This window comes from Platalea leucorodia, assembly GCF_965183815.1.
Source record: "Platalea leucorodia genome assembly, chromosome: 2".
Lineage (NCBI taxonomy): Eukaryota > Metazoa > Chordata > Aves > Pelecaniformes > Threskiornithidae > Platalea > Platalea leucorodia.
The window spans coordinates 128,377,040-128,396,776 of NC_138824.1; the positions used below are offsets into that span (position 1 = coordinate 128,377,040).

At 52.3% G+C, this 19,737-nt stretch overlaps 1 protein-coding gene across 1 annotated transcript in view; it reads right to left on the bottom strand.

The window, feature by feature from the left end:
- Positions 1–19,737, bottom strand: part of FSTL1 (follistatin like 1) — a 55,293-nt gene that overhangs the window by 3,856 nt on the left and 31,700 nt on the right. The window contains exons 3-9 of the mRNA XM_082304120.1: positions 10,667–10,771; positions 9,275–9,404; positions 8,061–8,093; positions 6,551–6,681; positions 3,658–3,776; positions 2,770–2,882; positions 1,461–1,571 (exon numbers count right to left, since the gene is read on the bottom strand). Coding sequence (XP_082160246.1) covers positions 1,461–1,571; positions 2,770–2,882; positions 3,658–3,776; positions 6,551–6,681; positions 8,061–8,093; positions 9,275–9,404; positions 10,667–10,771 — 742 coding nt within the window. The remainder of the gene's footprint in view (positions 1–1,460; positions 1,572–2,769; positions 2,883–3,657; positions 3,777–6,550; positions 6,682–8,060; positions 8,094–9,274; positions 9,405–10,666; positions 10,772–19,737) is intronic.

A 19,737-nucleotide genomic window follows, 5' to 3' on the forward strand; every position in this document is an offset into this window, starting at 1 on the left:
CCACACGGAAGAGGCTGCATATTACTTAAAAGAAGCACCTATAATTAGTTCAAACGTCTTGGCCTCTTGTAGGGAACAAATGGAAGCTCAGTGCTATCCAAGTACAATAACTGATGCTTAATGAAGAGGTAATTTCACTCAGTGGAGGTGCAACTTGCTGATGTATCTGATCTGATTCTTTAGTTTCATTATCCCTCTAACAATAGCCTCTAACCCCTCTGCTGCTCTGACATGGTCAAGGAATCGTCCCATTGCATGCTTCTGCCATGGATGCAGGGAACAAAGCAGGCAGCAAGACCGGGTGTTGCATAGCAACTTTGAAGCTTTTTCCTGGGGAGGCAGCAAAGAGAGTCTCTCATTCGGTTGCTTAACCTCTGAGACCTACCCACAGCTCCTCTGGCAGCTCTAGGAGTATTACAGTTATCTTTTCTGAGGCAAGTTCCTGCTGCCAGAGCGAAATCTGAACTGAGGTGATCCTGAAGCCTCTGCTGCAGAAGGCCAGGCAAACGTGAAAGAAACTCTAGATATACTTGTTGCTGCTCCCCTCTCTCCTTCATCTGCCCAAGCTACTGGCTATAGATCTGAACCAACGTACTGCTGACAGCTGCCGCACAGCACTGAAAACTAAGCTCACGCAGAGGCCTTGTTTCTAGGGAAGAAGGCCAGAAAAATGCAGCGCAGCGCTGGGAGGGTGGACGTGGCTCCTTGAAAAGGACCCGTACGTTTCCCAAGGCAGGGGAAAGCTGGCTTTCCACTGGCCCTGGAGCATCTGTGAGAAGGCAAAGCAGAGAGCTGCTGTTCACAACCCCACCATGACCTCCCACAGTTGTAACATGGACCTTCCAGAGGAAGAACAGACAGACCAACAACCCTGCCTTACTATGAACACCACCTCCCTTCATCTCCATCACTATTATTTTCTTTTACTTCTACAGTTCTTATGGCAAGAAGCTGAAGTGCTTTCTTGACGTTACTACATGAAGTCTCCTATCTCCTTCCTGGGGGCAAGACAAGACCCTAGCTCCTGCTTTACAGACACCGTAAACACAGGTACAGTGAGGATACGGACACGCATACAGGAAAGCTGACTTGCTCACGCCTACAACATGTGGTTGTAGACAGTGACCTATTTGGTCTGTGCATGCCCCAAGTCAGCTGGACGCAGAGCAGCTCTGCTCTGGAAGGTTTGGTGCTGAAATTTCACGACACCAAATCCGAACTACAAACCCCAGCAGCATTGCCCCCAGCCCAGTTACACACCTTCTGAGCTCTAAAACAAAACTGGCTTGGGTTTGGCCAACACGGAGCACAGGAGGGTGATGCAGAAGCCACCCATAGAGAAGCTGAGGAAGAGCTGGAGGGAGAAGAAATCTGGATAGCTGGTGCCCTTGGAAAAATAGAAAGCAAAACCCCCTTTTGTACAAAACCAAGTACAGTAACTGTCTGGAGAGCATACGGACCCTCGCATGTCATTGCCGTGCACACCCAGTTCCCGCAGGCACAGACGCAGCGGTTGCACTCCACCTGGGTCTCTGCTCCGTCCTCATAGGTTTCATCTTCCAGGGCACACTCTAGAGAGGCACAAAACAAGGGCAGTGGTTGTGAGATAGCGAGCAGGCTAAAGACAACATACTTTGGAGACGCCTAGAGAGAGAAGAGGTACATGGTTTTGGAGGAGGCCTTCCTTCCCCTAACCACCAAAAGTTTCATAATGACTAAAACATTCACACTGAATTTGGTGTGTGAAATCAGCCAAAAAATAACTTGGGAAAGGCAAACATGTCATTTTGCTTCCTCAAAAGAACACACTTCAATTTCTCAATTCCAAATGAAATCTCAATATTGGATTGTTTGACTTTCCTAATCTGGATACATAGAAGAGAACCCCCCAAATGAAAGTTTTGGTTGCTCTGAAACAATTCCCATTCCAGGTGGGGAGAAATTGGGAAAATTATCTGTGTATTTGCTGTTGTCCTGAGAAAGAAAGGAAAAAAAAAAAAAAAAGGTTTCTCATGTCAGCTCGCATTTCTTCTCACAGATCTATTATATGTTTAAGTCAAGGCCCCCAAAGAACTCAAGGGCCTGTATGGTGTTAAGTGAAAACCAGCTGATGATGTTTTCTGCGGGAGGTGCAGCATCCCTAGCTTCCCGCTGAAACAGGCAACAGAGAGTTCAACTTAATATTCCCTAAGAAGCATAGTCTCTGTCTGCTCCTCGGTGCCACCACAGAGGGACGTAAATCCGGCACCTTTGGACCAGCACCCCCTGAGGAGGCAATCAGATGAATGGCTAGGCACGCCTGGTCAGCAAAACACGAAGCTGCTTCCACGTGAACTGTAGCACTAAGCACGGTTTGGAAGGATAGTGAACTTTGAGATGTTCATCAGGGAGGCTCTCCGCAGAGCATAGCAGGACTTTGGTCTGGTCCGACTTTCCTAAGTTATCCAGACACGAAATCCTCACATGATTTATCTCCGCACTGTTAAATACATGCCTTGACCTTCCAAGCATACCATATCCATTCAACCTATGCCCTTACTTGCTTCTAAAATCCAAACCTTTTTCATCGCAAGAGCTGTGGGACAGAAAAAGCAGTATTTTCGACAATGCAGGGACAAGGGGTCCGGTCGGATGGGAGGCAGGCGTGTATCAACATTATCTCTGGGAGCGGAGTTAACAGCATCCGATGTCTGGCCCAAAGCTGGTCTCTTTTCTTTCCTCCCTTCCCAGGACCCCTGTGGTTCCCCAACATAAATGAGGAGTTCCTACTTTTCTCTGGTGGGTTGAAGGATGGGCTGAGGCACTTGAGAAATTCATTGAAGCTGAGCTTCCAGTCAGCATTTTCATCTGACAGTTCGATGAGGGCATCTACGCAGAGTCCCCTGAAAGGAAAGACAGAGGCATGTTCTGCACAGGGCTGTACCAGGCAGGTCCCTGCTCTGCTGGCTTCGGAGTACAGATGAGTAAAACCAGTAATAACTCGGAAGGCTCTGACATGCCTGGCAGAAGTGGCTTCTCTAAGGAAACTTCACTGCGTATAGACAAAAGAAAAACAGACGCAAAATACTCCCTTGGCTGGCGAAGGGCTGGGAACTGAGGAGATGCTCAGAAGAGCAGGAATAGGACCCTGTTGACATCTACGTGCTGTCACATGAGTAGAGGCGCAAGCACAGCCTAACCACAAGCAGCCTGTTCTCCTCAGTCGCACACGCAGAAAAATGGAAACCTCTCAAACTACGTTTTCATGCGATGCTTGCACCAGTTCTAACTGCAGGCTGCCCGTGAGCTGTCTTTTCCCACCATCTTCCTTGCACTGGCTCTAGCTACCAGGTAAAAGGTGAGTAAAGTCCACCGGAAAGCTAATTTATTAGGAAATAAAAAAGACAACACATTTTCCGTCGCCCGACTCACCTTCTGGCTGCACACCTATTAGATTTAAGGCAAAAGAGGGTTGGAATATATGTCTAACGTGAAGGGTAGGGGTGGGACTGCTCCTTTTGGTGGTATTCACGCCTAATTAAGTGAGAAGCCACTTCATACACAGTTATCTTTGTTAGTCCAAGCCCTAACTGATATTTTCCATGAGTGGATTTTCATGCCACCTTCTGCAATGTCTGGCCCCCTGGCCCTCCTTCTGGCCTCCTGCCCACTGCCCACCTGAGCAGCTTGTTGGTCTCCTGGTCCATGTAGGTGGTGATGTTGACAGCAGTCTCATTCTGCTCCACAAACTTCAGGAATTCAGTGGAGTCCAAGCGAGAATCGCCATCGTCAAAGCTCTGCAGGGAAAGATGGGAAGATGTGAGAGAGTCTGATTTATCAGTTCAGGGTAGCCCTTCTTTCTCCCTCTTCCATACATAGCATTTTTGAAGCTTTAGCGAAAGACGTTGCATCAGCCCTGTTTTGCACAAAGAACAGAGGCTCAGAGAAAAGCAGCAACATATCCATAGTAGCATCAGAACCGGGAGACATGATCCTAGCCTTGTTCTCACCGATAAGCTACACTGCCTCTCATTCACCTCCTGCTGCTTGATTTATGGCTCTAACCCCATTTCTTCTCTTTGTCCCAGCCAGCTCTTAGCCTTCTTCTATACCGCCTGCCTTAGAGCAGACCAGTTGCATTCAAGGAGGTTTCCAATACGTGTAAATCCAAAGCTGTGCCTGGACTGTGACAGTGACAACAGGGAAAATCACAGGAAGCCATTTTCTGCCCATCCCAAAGAAAGAGCAATTTAATGCGATGGCACAACGCCTCGCCACCAACTTCTTAAGGTCCCGACAGGACTCCTGGCATTGAAGAGCAGGATTTTTAGCCCTGAAATCCTGGCTGTACTCCCAAAGAAGTAATTGCGTTTTGCCTTCCTGTTTGGAGATGTCATATCACAGTGCCGGGCACCCAGCAGGAGCTGCTGGGCCCCCTCAGAGACAGCTGCATTGCTGGGAGGGGAAAATGAATTCTGCACACAGACTGCCGCTGGCTTGTTTTTGCTGTGCGACTTGGGGCAGGTCACTGTGTCTCCTCGTGCAGTGCTTCCAGGAATGCTGGAAGAGACACTGCCTGTTGTTACCTCTATGTGGTTCAGGAGAAACCTGTAGGGCTAGGAGAGTTACTCTGCGCACCGTAGCCTGTGTGTAACTGCTCCACTAACATGTTTCAACCTCTACTAGACTTTGAAGCCTCTCGTCCCGCTATTTCTTGTGAAAGTGGCTGCAGTTCCCTTAACAACCGAGACTCAGTTAAGCTAGTTTTCTTGCTTTTCAATGCTACGGTATGCATTTACGTGTTCCCCCAGAGACCTTCCAAAACAGAGCGGCTTCCCACTACTGGCCTCACTCCTCTTGAAGTAACATCTTCCAAGGTCAAGGCCTGCCTGCTGTACAGCCCACATCCCAGTGATCCACACAAGTCAGGCTTCCAGGAGGGAAACAGCTTAATGCCACATCTACAAACCTCCCCACCAAGGAGAAAAGCGAAAAGCTTCATGTCACCTTTGTCTCCCGTGTTTATTACCTGCAGGGCAGGAATCGGGCCATTCCAAGGGCAGAGTGAGGAGCCCTGGGGCTGGGCACGGCAAAATTCCTCCAGCTACAGCAGAGCCTCATTGGTGAAACAAATTTGTGTGTGTTTGAACCCATTTAGTTTGCTTTGCTTGTGTTTGTCCCAAATTGCTCCAAGCTCTGAATTCTGCTTTAGAAGTATTTCAAAGCTTTAAGGGTTGTTGACATGGGGTACCACCACCTGACAGAGAAGGACATTCCCCCTTTGGTCCCATACGGCTTTGTCATGGAAACTTTCACCCACCTGTGCCTGGGATCAGTGCTCCAGAAAAAAGGGGACAATAAAAAGAGCATGAGGCCGTCTGCCTCTGAGCTGCGGCCACGGGATTTCACCAGCCCCCAACAGGCCTGGGGCTGACGGGGCTGTGCGGTGGCAGTGGAGCAAGCCTGCGGCTGGCTCATGCATTTCAGCAAAGCCCATGGCCTGGGGAGATTCTGCAAAGGCGGCCGGGGACAGCACGCTCGCAGGGGGAGGGACGGCGCAGCTCCCCTCCGCAGGACGCCGCAGCTTTCAGGTGCTGGCAGGCACCGGCGGGGGTGCCCGAGGCAGTGGGTCACAAGTGGGTTTCCACAGACAGAGCAGCATTAATGGCTACAAAGGTGAAGATGCTCTCTGGAGCGCGGGGACCAGCTCCTCTGTCTCACCAGGGGGTGCCATTGCCATGGCAAATTTGCTTGCAGCGCTAACTCCTGTCAGGCACCATTAATCTCTCGCTGTCAACAGCTTATGATTTAAACACTCTCCCCCTTTCCCCACCTGCTCCTCCAGCTCCATCCTGAATGCTTTGAAGTCTTTATCAGGAGCCGGGTGTGACGGGGAGGGATGCAGCGGCGCATGTGGCAGGACCATGGGAGAAGCCTGTGATCCGCTGGTTACCAAAGGGGGTGGGGATGGGCTGAAGGACAGACTGACAGGGAGGAGGGAAGAGGAATGGGATTATTGCAGGGCCTGAGACTCACGGCAGTTCCTCTCTCTCTGCAGAGCACTAGGGAACTGCCAGCTCTCAGTCACAACTGGGCCGTACTCCTTGCAAGCAAATATCCACCTCGAAGCCCCCAAGTGTCCCCTATCCCCATCTCAACGTGGCCTTGGGACTGTCTGGCACAAAGGATCAGCAGCCCCTGCCCAGCCTTCCTGCATTTCCAGCACTTTCACCCACCTTTTCTCCTCTGGCTATCTTTCGTCTCCCAAGATCAGTTCTCTCCCCTGCCACAGGCACACTCGGCCTGCCCTCCTCCTTTTCCCCAGGGCAGGTCAGATCCCCAGGGATGCTCCAGGTCTGGGCTGTCACGTAGCCATGCCGATGGCTCTATCAGCAGCTGCTGCGGGCAGCCCGTAACGCATCGCGCTGTGGGACATATCAGACCTCTCTGGCCCCCAGTTTGACAGGCCCATCACACACCGGAGCCTCCCGGGTTAGGGCATGGCAGCTGCTTTGCAGTGACAGGGCAAGAAGCGTTCTCTGGCCTCTGAGGCAGGAGCTGCTCTACTTGCCTTGAAATACTTGTCCAGGACTTCACTGTAGTTGCTGCCCTTGGAAAACCAGCCGTCGGGGATAATCTCAGCTTCCAGCCACTGGATGACGCGGCGACGAAGCTCATCCCTGTCCGACTGGTAGCAGACCACTGTAACGGGAGAAGGTGTAGCAGAAGAAAAACCAAGGATGAGAGAAATGAAGGTGGCAGGGAGACCACAGAGAGACGACTGGAAATAAAAGCCGGCCGGCCAGCCCTGATGGCAGTTTGCAGGCCCCTCCGGCATGCTCCACTGCCAGATCCCAGCAGAGGTGCCACAGCTGATGGGCTGTGGGTGACACCATGTGGCAAGGCCAGAAAACGACACTCCTGCCAAAGCTCTTCTGCGTTCCCGGCCCTGAAGGTTGTGGAAGAGCAACCCAGAGCTGACTCATCTTGGTGTGAGGAGTCCCCGGACGGAGGGAGGAAGGTGACTGACCGCGTCCCCAGGCTTCCCGATGCTGTGCAGAACAGGCATTCGACCGTCAACCCTCAAGTACCAAAACTTCTATCCTCTGCAAGGGCGAAGACTAGACTGAGCAAGCCTTTCCACCATGCTGTCCCCAAGACCTGAATTTTAGGGCCTCCTGTCTCAGGAGATTTTGTTTTTTCAAAGCCCTGACTTGTCCACTCTGACTGGAAATGAGAGGGGGTCAAGTTGGGCTTGTTCGCAGTGCTCTCCACAGTCACAGGTTTCTCTAGGTGGACATCACTTTGTGTGCTAGTACCAAACCATGAATTTAGAAGCAGAACTGAAAGCCTAGGTCTTCTGTCTTCTGTGAGTTGTCACACCCGCCCAGAGGTCAATGGAGCCAGAAGGGGAATCAGTGTGCATTCATGTCATTTACACACACTAAGGATCTCCTTCTGAATCCAGTGACTACAATCACAATGAGACAGACAAAGGAAAAAAAAAAAAAAAAACCAAACATAAAGATTCTGCATGTTTAATTTTGAACTTCCTTAAAACTGCTTTACGGCGGTGGCCGTGCCCTGACGTGGTCCTTTCCCTTAAGCTTGTACGAGGGTTTGCTCTCATCTGTCCTAGGAAGCTGAAGTTGATGATTATACAGCTCCAGTACGTAGAGGCCATGGATGGGAGAAGGATCCCCTGATGAAGCACAGGCCGTGGCCCCAAAATCCATAGTCTAAGTACACAAGGCAATGCATAAGGGGAGAAACCAGGCACAGGGAATCAAAGAGACCCTAGGGGCAAGCTGGGTTTCACTGCACCTTGTACGTGCTCCGAGTCCCTGAGACATCCCAGCACAGTGAAGAGCCCAGGAGATGTATAAGCTCTGAAGGGTTACCCAGGAGTAAAGAGCTGGGCAATCATATTTCAGCTGATTTATCAACTCAGACTCTGCTACAGCCAGTGCAGAGGTATGCCTCTTACACAGAGCTGTGCAACTTCCCCTGCAGACCTTCCTCCCCATCTCCTTTCCCAAATTCATACAGAGGCCCCAGCCAGAAAGGAGATGGCTTCTTACCTGGACTTGCAGCTGGTTTCTCAGACTTCTTCTCTGTTAATGGAAAGACAGAAGAGGACATTTCTGATGCAACATGAAGCAATACGAACCTCTTCCCACCCTGGGAGCCGCTTGGGCAAGAGCAGAAGAACCTGGGAGGCTTTGGAAACGCGAGGGCCACGTATATGATTAAGGGACTGGAACATCTATCACCCCAAGGGGAGACTGAGGACTGTTTAGCCTGGAGAAGGCTCAGGGACAATCTCATCAACGTTTATAAATCTGATGGGAGAGAATGAAGAAGACTGAGCCAGACTCTTCTCTGCAGTGTCCAGTGACAGGGCAAGAGGCAGCGGGCACATACTTAAATGCATGAAATTCTGTCTGAACATAAGGAAACACTTTTCTACTGTGCGGCTGGTGTGGGGGTGAGTTAAACAGCCCCACTGCTGAGACAAAATCCTTGCTCCTAAAGTTCTTGAGGTCCCTCATGAACATGGATGGTAGTATGGGCTTTGGGGGTTTATCCTGACCTTTCCCCAGCAGGCAGACTGAGAGACCTGCCTGGCTGAATCCAGAGAGAGGCAGGCAGGAGCAAGAAGTTGCCGTGCTCTCCTGAGTGCCCCCCTTCCAGCAACGCAGAGAGACAACAGCTCCAAGATCCCACCGCAGCCAAGGTGTCAGGGTCCTGAGTGGACTAATGAGGGCCTTAATGGCCCTGCCAAGCTCACCTAGGGCCTCCATTCACACTCCCTACCCATGAGCTCCATTTCAGCTGATGTCTCAGCCCCTAGTCCTTGCCTGGGATTATGTTGTAGGTATGCCTGTCTCCCGCTCTGTTGCAACCATTCCTGTACCTGCCATAGACCCTGTTGATCTAGGCCCTGACCTGGTGACTGTCTTCCCAACTTGATCTCAGACCTGCTATAGACTGCATCACTATGGCCTTGTCTGGCAATTATTGGCCTGTGCCTGATCCTGGTCACCATCACCAGAACTGATGCTGACCTGATTTCATGACTTGACTTCAGGCCTACTTCATCACCACAAACTCACCTGGTGATCTGGACTCTTGGTTGAACCTGGCTATCATTCCCAGGCTTCCCCTGGTTACCCAGCTCTGCAACCGTAGTACAGGGTCCTGGCCAGCGGGACCTCTGCCTTGCCTTGCTATCACGCTCGGCTCCCTCCCTTAGAGAGCAGCCAGCCCTCATCGCTCCCTGACACAGGGTTACCTTTACAGTGGCCATCGTAATCCACCTGGATCTTGGAGCCAGTGAGGCAGGCATCACGGTGCAGCTCACAGTGGTTCAGGTATGTCTTGCCATTGCTACCGCACACAGGCCTCTTGTGAGGTTTGCATTGCTGTGAGAGAGCCAGAGAAGACAGCATTTTGCCTGCCTCTTCAGGACAGCGAGCGGGAGGCAGGTGAGTCCCAGCATCAGCCCAACTCAACAGAAGCCCTTGGCACAGCCCCTTTGGCCCAAAAGGTGTTTGGAGCAGGCTGAACACTCCCATCGCCACCCCAAAAAAACCCACACAGAGAAGCTTGTGGGTGCGGGTTCAAAGGCTTCACTTTATCCCAGCCCCTGTCACCGCCACCACCACAAGAGCCTTCCTGAAAGCAGAGCCCAGCAGAGAAATTGGTGCCCAGCGTAAATACTGAGTGCAATCCTGCAAGTGCTGCTCTGTGTGCCGTGGATGTGCCTGTCCAGAGGTGTTTCTGTGAATCTGTTCTGTGCACCTCTGCTTGCTCAGCTCTGTTGCATCTCTTTGTAGACTCTGCTCCACCTTTCTGCAACCGAATGTAGAATAAGCCATCAGCCACAAGCAAAGAGCACACCCTACAGCAGAGGGAGAGTTCACCAGTGCCACTGTTCAGGCTGTGGGCTTCTTTCTTGTGTCCCTTTCAACCTGGCCAAGCCTAGCCAGAATGACAGACTCTCTTCCTGCTAACAGGGCATTTCGCTCTCCAGTGCCCAGGCTGGCCGCATCGGAGCTGCGGGATCTGAGGGAAGTGGGAACAAAGAGCCTCACACCCATTCCCAGGAGCCAGGCAGGAATGGTTTGAAAGCACGAGGCAGAGCGGAGTAGGGAGACACTGTGTCTCTACAGCTGGGAAAGGCTCTTCTAATCATCTCCAGCTCCCTGCTGGATGGAGCTATTCATCCTCACAGCACTCCGCTGCAATTATTTCCATTTTACAAAAGCTGATTTTTAGTAGGGTGCTTGAAACCTCCTCAAACAAGACGCCAGTGAGGGCAGGCTGTCTTGGAGCTCGCAGACCACTCCCTACAGTGCCCTCCAAGGCCAGCTGCATATCAATACCCTACTGGGCTTTCCCAACAAAAGACCTCCAGCCAAGTCTCCTGTGCATGTAAAGACCCTAGGCACTTGTGTGAGTAGCACAGCTGCAAGCTCCAGACAGTATCTACCCTACAGGGCTCTTCTCCCACACCACACTGGGAAAGACCCTGCTGTCTGAAGAGCCACTGTGAATTTGCAGCTGTTCCAAAACAGCCGTAGCCTCATCCCATCATGGGATCCTTCCAGCGACCGAAACCCGGACGGGGGGTGGTGGCGGTGTGACAGCCATCCCAGACGGAGAAGCTGTGCCGCCCTCCTACCTCAATGCAGAGGCAGGTTGGTTCTCCCTTCTCTGTCATTGCACACTCCCGCCCAGCTCCGCAGAAAACATTGGCACAGATCTTGGATTTGCTCCTTGGCTCTTCCTGCAAGATACAAAGTAAAGGACACAAAATATATCAAGTTACCCAGAAGAGCAGCAACATAGCTTTAAAAGATAACACATTTAACTTCTAGGCTGGAACAAAGAGCAGCAAGGCTGTAACACACAGATTACAGAACACGAGAGACATGACTGCAATAGGTGGACAGCTCAGACAATAACCAGGAGCAGACACGAGAGCTAGGGCTACAGCCCCAGCAAGAGAGGGCTTCCTTAAGGTCATTCCCGGAAAATCACCTAGGAGAACTGGAGCAGACACGAGCAAGAGAAAATCTAGCACGAATGGCAAGAATAATTCGCTCATGTCAAGGACTGCCATCTTCAAAACCTTTTTCAGGGAGGGCGGGGAGCAGAAATGTCTTTGCTCGAGACACTTAAGAAGAAGATGAACATAACCCCGGAGAAAGGTGTGATACCAAACAGGCAGAAGAAATCACCATCAGGCACCAGATAATGCCCCTGTCACAAAAAACCTTCACAAAACTACATGACCCGTTATCTTGCCTCCACTGGTCAAGATTAAACACTTCAAAGGAGGAAACACTGTCATAGATAATTATACTGTAACCTTCTCACAGAGAAAATTTCTTCCTGGCCCCTGACAGCCAGCAGTTGACTCATGCCCTGCAGCACAATTTATACGGTTTACAGTCTTCTCCTATCCAAAGTCATCACAAGTATTCTTATTGTTCACGTAACTGTCAAATCTTTTTTTTTTTTTTTTTTGAGTCCCCCTGTGTTGCCAAACTGGTGACACCTAGCAGGGAAGATTTCCACAGGTTAATCATGTTTTCAATAAAACCACCATTTACTTTTATCAGTTTAATGTCTTTTTTTTCTTAGACTTTTTTAAGAGAAGACTGTTCCATGGGTTCAGACTTTGGAGATCCTGGTTTAACTCCCTGCTTTGTCATTAATTTCTTTCGTGACTCTCATTTCATCTAACATTTTCCACCTGGAAGGTAAGTATCTGGTTCAGGCTAGCCAACCGCCTTCCTCAACAGTTTTGTATCAGAGACAGAAGATGGAGGAATGTAAAATAATCAGTGGGAGAGGTCAACCACATCGGCCGTGACTCTTCTCTCTAATACACAAAGGTTTTTTTACCTTCTTATCTGAGTATTATTCTTAACCTCTGCCCATTTGTGGTATCTTTGTACCTCCATCATACACTTTTGAAAGCAGGTGATCAAAAAGGAGCAGAATTTGCCTGAGGCGCAAGCATTATTGATACATTTAATGACAAATGCTGAGCACGTTTTTTCTGCTATTGCTTCTTTATCCTAATTTTCTTTTTTTTTGTTTTGCTTTTAAACTACAATTTCACAGTGAGTTGTTGTCTTTTCTAAACAGCCCACAGCGACAGCCAGATCATTTTCTGAGTGACCTTGCCCTGGTCTTCAGAATATTTTGTCTGCTGGCCTACTGCATGGTCATTGAGCCCAAGAAGGTCTTTTCAAAGCGTTGCAGGATTCCCTCCAGGTTCACATAGCGACAAACACCTTTCCTACTCTCTGCAAATGTTCCTGCCTCGCTGCTTATCCTGTAAAATGAAAATATAGTATTCAGACACACCAGTCTGAGCTCAGAAATGTGCAGCGTCCCAGGCCTGCTCACCCCATGAAGACAGCCTGGTATCCTCCCTCTGCCCCTTCGTCCTCCTTTCACGCGTCATTTCTGAGCTATGAAAGACACGCTGCCCCATCTGCTGCATCCACCTCTCCCTAGCTGCCTTTTGGGGAGGGCTGGGGTAAAAGCTCTGGGCGCTTCTGGGGTGGGATGGAGCAGCACGAGTGCTTCACCGCACAAAGCAACCTCACGCAACTTAGGGCAGGAAAGGAAGAATAACTCATTTTGCAAAAAGCACGGAGAAAAAACAAATTCTCCCAGGCTGGAGTCTGGCTAGGGCACTCCCACACCTCAAATGCACCGTAGGCACCTAAGCGCTGATCGATTTAAAGGGTTTCGAACAACGTGCCCACGCCTTCGCCGAACCAAAGACCAGGAAAAAAAGAACCAGACAGGGCTTTGAATGGCCACCCACCAAAGTCTGTAATCCAGGTGCCTGGCAATAGATGGCAGTGCTCTGCCTCTCCTCACCGTGGCCAGGCACGGCCGCCAGCAGCAGCCTCACCGCCGTGCCCACCGATGCCAAACCTGGCTCTTGCCTCCTGGGCTGAGATGGCACCGCTGCAACCACAGCCGGCCCCGGCAGGCGTCCGCAGGGACCGAGCTTGGGTTGCAAGACTCCTCTCCCCTCGCCAGCTCGCTGGAAACCGGGCCCACAACACGGCTGTCCTGGCCACAGCTCCCTCCCCTGTAGCGCCGGAGCCCAGGAGCCATCCCACAGCTCTCCCCCTGGGACCAGGGGTGGGGATGCTGGCAGGGTGACACCGCCAGAACAGCCTCTGAGGACAACCTGCCTCCTGCCAGGCTAGAAAGCCACGTTATTCTGATTTTTCTTGTTAATCAAAGCAAGATGGTTTGGTGGTTGCTTCTTTGTTGTTTTCAGCTGTCTTAGGCTGGCAGCAGTTCGGAGCTGGTTGCCACGTCCCGGCACGGCTGTCTCCTCCCCAGGGGTTTGCTAGAGAAAGAAAGGAAGCAAGCTACTCTGCCTGCCTGCCCTCTCACTCTGGCACGGGGTTTCGCAGACTCAGCTTGCTCATCCTCCCTCCTGGCAGCAGCGGCCCTGGCAGGAGCTACCAGGCTGGGTGCTGGCTCCACCGTTAGTGGAAGCAGCTCTCAGCTTCCAGCCCAGTGCCGCAGGGAAGTTACAGGCAGTAACTCAGCCCCGTGCCCCCCATCCTCGCAATGCTCGCCCCACAAACCATACTTTCTCCATCGACAACCTACAAACCATAACCTCTCCTACTCGTATGCCCCCCTCCCCAAATCCCCAAGAGCCTCACCTCCTTCCTTCACCAGACATCACCTCTCCTACCCTACATCCACCCACCTGCAACCTGACCCGCTGCGGCTGCTTCGCAGCTCAAGGTGCGCTCCTCTGCCGGGTGTTAGGATCTGCTGCTGCAGATCCCGCCTTCACCTCCTGCAAGAGCCAGAAAACGCCTTCCTCTGCCAGCTTGCCCACTGATGAAGTTAGGAGTCACCGCCGCTACCGCTCGGTACGACCACGCGGCTCTGAGGGGGTTCACAGCATACCGCAGGGTGGGAGCTCTCTCTAGCAGCCTCCGGCCGCCTTCCCAGCAAATGCCTGAGTCTCCTGTGCATAACTGGGAATATAACGGAGACGGCGGTGGATGAATGGATGAGTACGGTGGGGGGGTCTGCAAACGAGGCTTTATAATATTCACTCCTGATTCTCTGGTGACCTCCCAGATGCTACCAGCCCAACTAGTTTCTTGTGACAGATATTCTGATCTTACCTTGGACCTTGTCATGTTTGTTCTTTATAAAGCTCCATCTGCTGAAGTCATGTGAGTAAGCAGGAATGACAGCTGCCACTTCCATACTAAATAGCTCATCTTTGCACCTACCATGTAAAAGCTTGAGAATGTGAACTGCAAAAGTTTAAATGCCAGGTCACCCAAAAAAAAAAAAAAAGAAGAAAAAAAGACTCCACAGTGTATTATATGTTTAAATGCCATCATCCTTAAATGAATTTCAGGATTTGGGGGCTGGAATCGTGTTTTTTACACTGCTTCCTCCCTGCGAGCTGCCATTGCCTTTTCTGTCACTGTGGGCTTGGGAAGTGCTGCTCGGCCCGGTGCACAGCGCGCTCAGGCAGGTGGAAGGGAAAGGGCAGAGAGTCGTTATTAATGAATTGCTGCACGGTGGCATTTACACCGCAAGCCGTGACAAGGCGGTTTCCCTCTTCCGCCTCAGGTGAGATGCCCAAGCTCTCTCCATCTGGGCAATGCTTTTAATTACTCCTTTGCTGCCCAGAGAGCAAGTGGGAAGGCGTAAAAGCGGCGGGCATGAAGCCAGGGCAGGAGCGCCTGCACTCCGAGCATCCGCCACGGCACAGGGGCACTCCTGGCTCTTCACCCCGCGGCCTCTGCAGGGGCACAGCCTCAGACATCTTCCTGGGCAAAGACCGTGGAGAAAGCGGTTTGCTACGGCTCACGGGCCAGAAACTCAGGGTAGCGTCACAAATGCATAGCCCAGACTGTTTGCTGAATGGGAATGGGATGGGATGGGATGGGATGGAGCATGCCGCTTTCAGGGGGGCTGGGAAGCGTAACCCCGTGGATGAAGGGTTCTCGCGTGCAAACAGGCAAGCGCCAAGCAGAAGACGTGAACTGACAGTGCAGCGAGCCACATGCAATGCTTCTGCCTCAGCTGTTGCTTCCTGGGGAGCAAGGAGGAAAAAGAGACATTTCCAAGGTACCCGCGGGCGAGAGAAAGCCGGCGGCAGTGCCGGCGGTGAGGGATCACCATGGCAACCGGCAATGCGGGGCCTCAAGGTGGAGAGCTAAAATTAGGCAGTGGGAAGGGCTGTTTCTCATCTCTAGCAGCAACCAGCACTGAGGAGTCAGACCCCCGACACAGCGTAAGCGCAGATGTCGGGAGCATTTCCGAGCACCTGCCGGAGCCTGGATGTCCAGGACCGAGCGCGGCTCCATGCGCCGACACGCGGTGCCACACGAGGGTCTGCACGGGGTCCCAAGGTCCTACAAGCGGCCGTGCCCGCTCCGCGCTGGTGGGACTGCGTGAAAACAGCGCGGTGTCTGCAGCAAGATATGAGTGACCACAGGCACGAAGGAAAAGAGGCGGCGTGGCTCCTTGGCTTTGCAAGGGAGCCTGCTCGCTGCAGCTCTCCCTTGGCCCATGCTGAGCCACAACTGCCTGGCGTCACTTGGTGGAAACGGGGACTTTCCTACGCAGCCTGTGAAAGCTGAAGCCATTAACAGTTCAGTGACAAAACACCTCTGTAAGGAACAACGAGCTTCCACCTGCAGAGAAGAGCCATGCAAGCAGCTGCATGTCCACGGTGCCCCGCTGCCCAAAGGGAGCAGCAGGGATTTCTGCCATTACGCATGCTCTGGGAAACCAGCATGGAGACCGCCTTGCTATGAGTTAACGTGCTTGAAAACAACTGCTTTTTGCTTTCTGCACATCCTTCCATACAAAATCTCCTCTTGGAGATCTCAAAAGTCTTTTTCTCAGCAGCCCACGCTGCACTGGAGAAATACTACCTGCCATTCTGCTCCTACTGGCATGAGTAAAAAGCTTTTCTGCTATCAGCAGCAATTGCAGGTCTTTTTCCTCTTGGCATCAGTTTGTGGAAATCTGTAAAAATTACTTGACCCGTGATATAATGCTCTGTGCTGTTTGCTGTAAAATCAAGGCTTTGCATTTTTGCCCTGCCTGATGTGCAAGGAAATCAAAAGTGCTCTAGAGCTGTAGAACTGAAAGCTCCTCCGGGAGGCCATCCCATGTATTATACAAACTTGAGTACCACACGGATAAGTCAAAACTAAAGGGCACCGAAATAACGTCTGGGGTTGCGGGACTTGCACAGATTCTCACGCCTCAGGGAAGGCAGCAGCAAAAGCTGGGAGGAAAATTTTCAGATATAAGCAGATACACAATTCACAATAGACTCCCTCCACACAGACAGGGAAAAATGAGCTTTGCAGCTAGGTATTTCAGCCAGTCCACATCCCTTTTGCCTGTTCCCTGCCACGACCGACACAGGAGTAGGGATACAAGGGGTCTCCGAACGCACTAAGGTGCCACCTGTAAACAGCACTGCCTGCACAATTTCTAAACCAACTCAGCATCCAGCCACGAAATCTAGCGCTTCATTCAGCTGCTGTCTTGGCAATGTTTTCTCCTCAACGCAGAAAGATTCGGAGACACAATGTGCGAGGTCAACGATGCAGAAAGCTAAGACAAGAAGCCACGTCTCCTGGCTCCCAAACCTCCCCTCTCCCCTGGCGTGGGGCTGGGAGGGAGAGGCGCTGCGTTGTGCTGTGATATCCAAAGAAAGGGCTGGGCAGCAGAGCAGCTCGGGGCGGTCGGGAAAACTTAGCAACTCCTGTACAGCAATGGCACCGAGAAAGCATTTGGCTCCTGCGTTTCAACCCGTTACCCAAGCGTGGCTCTGGGCAAAACAGCTCTTTCGGCAGCGTGCCCTCCTGCAGAGCTCCAGGGAGAGCAGATCCCGTGTTCGCTGGAGGGCACGCAGGACAGGCGGCCTGTCACCTCCAGCCATTTGTCTCGTTGTTCTGGTTTGCGGCTAACAAGCAAAGAGCCCGTCCCTCCCCTCAAACCTGACCTAATTCCTGCGGCAGCTCCCTGGATCCTCTAACACTCTGGTGTGACGAGGCGGAAATTTGGCAGCAGCGTAAACTGAGCAGATTAGCGTGAAACAAGCAGGCACCCCCGACGTTGGGTTTGCCATAAATAGATAAGTAAGGCGAACATTGCAATTTCTTTTCCTTAGGGCTACTGCCTCAGGACATCTGTACACTCTGGAAGAAACCCCATACAAACTACCTTTAAGTCCGACTTGGAAGGTTTGATTTTCAGATGTCAAAGATAAGACAGAGATAAACCCAGCGTGTCGGGATTGAACCATGCCTGATTCCCAGTTCAGCTCTCCAATAAAACCTGCCTCCTAGGACATCATCACTGTTAGGATGGCATGGTGGGCTGCGTAGTGATCCATATCCTCTACTCTGGAAGGAAAGCTGCCATCAGAGGCTGCTGAACCCACTGGCGCAGGGTCTCCAGCTGCACCCGTCCTCAGGTCTGGTGTTATCCAGCCCCAAAGCGGGATCCCCTCTGGAGCCACCCCCCCGCAGGGGGTCCCCCTCCCCTTGCCCCTGGGAGGCACAGGGTACATGTCCCGGGGCTCAGATCAGCAAAGGTCTTGATGGGCAGCTCACAAGGCTCGAAAACAGGCTGTCCCCAAACTAGTTAGTTAAAAAGGAAAAGAAAAGATGTTTGTGAGGCAAAGTCTGGACCAGTGCTGGATTGATTCCCCAGGGCACTGCGACCAGACACATTTGACAATATGCTAACAATATCCTCTTTGAAGGGTGTCAGTGTGAGGTCTGTGCTGGATGCAAAGGGGTCCAGCACCATTAAAACTTCAGGATTCCTCCCTCCCCCAAATCCTAAAGCCATCCGCATGCAGCAGAACTAATGAAGCCCCGTTTCCAACAGCTCTCTCTGCGTGGCCTGTCTGTCAGCTAGTTACAGGGCAGCGTATGGACTCCTTCCTCAGAGGGGGTCTTTGCAGGCCCCTCTCATTAAGCCAGTCACCTAGAGTCACAAAACCAGCTGGATCCCATTATCTCGGAGGCCTCCACCGCTTTATCAGCTGCGGCGGAAACAGGCCGATAGATTCAAGACTCACTGGAGGCGAGACAGACAGGCACAGACAGCCTGCTGACATAGCTTTGCTTCCTGAGGGAACCAGGCTGTAATTCCTTTGCAGAGCCCCGTGAAACACTCCTCTGGCTCAGCCTCTTGTCTCGGCAGACTCAACACCGCCGCCGCTTGCAGCCCTGGGGGCAGGTCCTCACCCCAGCCCCCCGCCGCGACTCCAGTCCCCCTTCAGTCTCCCCCATGCTGACCCCTGTGCTCCCTCGCCAGCGTTTTCCCTGCGCTGGAGGACGGACCCCATCTCTCTTCTGCTTTCATCTGTCCCTCGGAGCTTCCACCGCCGAGGTGTTTCGGCCAGCTGCAACCCAGGGCTGCGAACAGCCGTCCATACAGAGCGCTGGGAGCTGCGGTGCGCCCTGCGGGATGCCTGCCACGGAGGAGCACGTGCCCCAACCCAGTCCCCACTCACCACCCCCCTTCCCAAATCTCTCCCTCCACCTATTCTCAGCTGACATCCAGGATCAGCTTGCTGCAAATACATCACACAACAAAATGCAACCCCTTAAAGGCCTTTGAATGCTTAATAGATGAATATTTAATGCTAGCTGACTTTCCCTAATGGGAAACAAGCCAGAGCATACATCTCTGCCCATGCTGGGAACTGGGGTGTGTTCCCAGAAAACTTGGATTCAGAGACAAGGAGCCAAGAGAGGAAGGGACCTGCAACTCCCAGAGCTCAGAGGAGGTTCCCTCTCTGCAAAACCTGTACCTCACCCATTGGCGTGTGACCCGTCCTGCCTTGCTGGCTGCTCAGGCCGTGATCCGTGAACCAGCCACGTCCATCGTATCAGCACACCGAGCGGGAGAGCAGTGAGGCTCTAACAGCTCTGTGATGAGAGGGGCCCACCAGGCCGGTGACCTCTGCATGAGGCCGTGGACGAACAACACTGCCTGTGGCAGCCTGCTTGCGGGTGTTTGTCCGTGGCTCTGTCAGGGAGATGAAGACATCTGATGCCACTGCTGCTACACAAAGGACTGCCTTGGCAGTACTGCCTTGCAGAGATCGGCAGGGTGGGTAGAGAGAGCTCCACCTCCCCACTGACCCCAGTGGGCGTATGGCCTGGCCCCCTGACACGACTGCAGCCCTAACACACCAGCCACGGCCGTCTCATGTCCCACAGCAAGCCGGCAGGAGCTGGTGCCCGCAAGGAAAGGGAAGCAGGAGTTGGGAGGAAGAAGGCTTCTCTCCCCACAACCTAATCAAGAGGAGAAAGGCATCTGCCAAACAGCTGATTTCTCTTACAGCGCGATGCTGCTAACAGTTACGGAGCCAGGCACACCTCTCTTGGGGACTCCGCTGCGTGAGGACTCTGTTTTCCCTTTTAAACTGGAAGGAATGTCTGTGCTCTGGCCCCCACAACCTCATATTTTCCACCACAAGGCAATGACCGGTGAGGCCCCATAAGGGGAACAATGACACGAGAGTCTGGGGAAGAGGAAATCTCTACCGCAAACAAGTCTGGAAAATGGCTGCTAGAAGGAAGGGAGCTTGTTTCTGGCAGCGCTCTCCCTGCTGCAGCCTCGCTCTGCCGCTCACCCTAAAACCCCCCTCGCACTCACAGCTTCAAAAATGTGATGGCCCAAAACTGT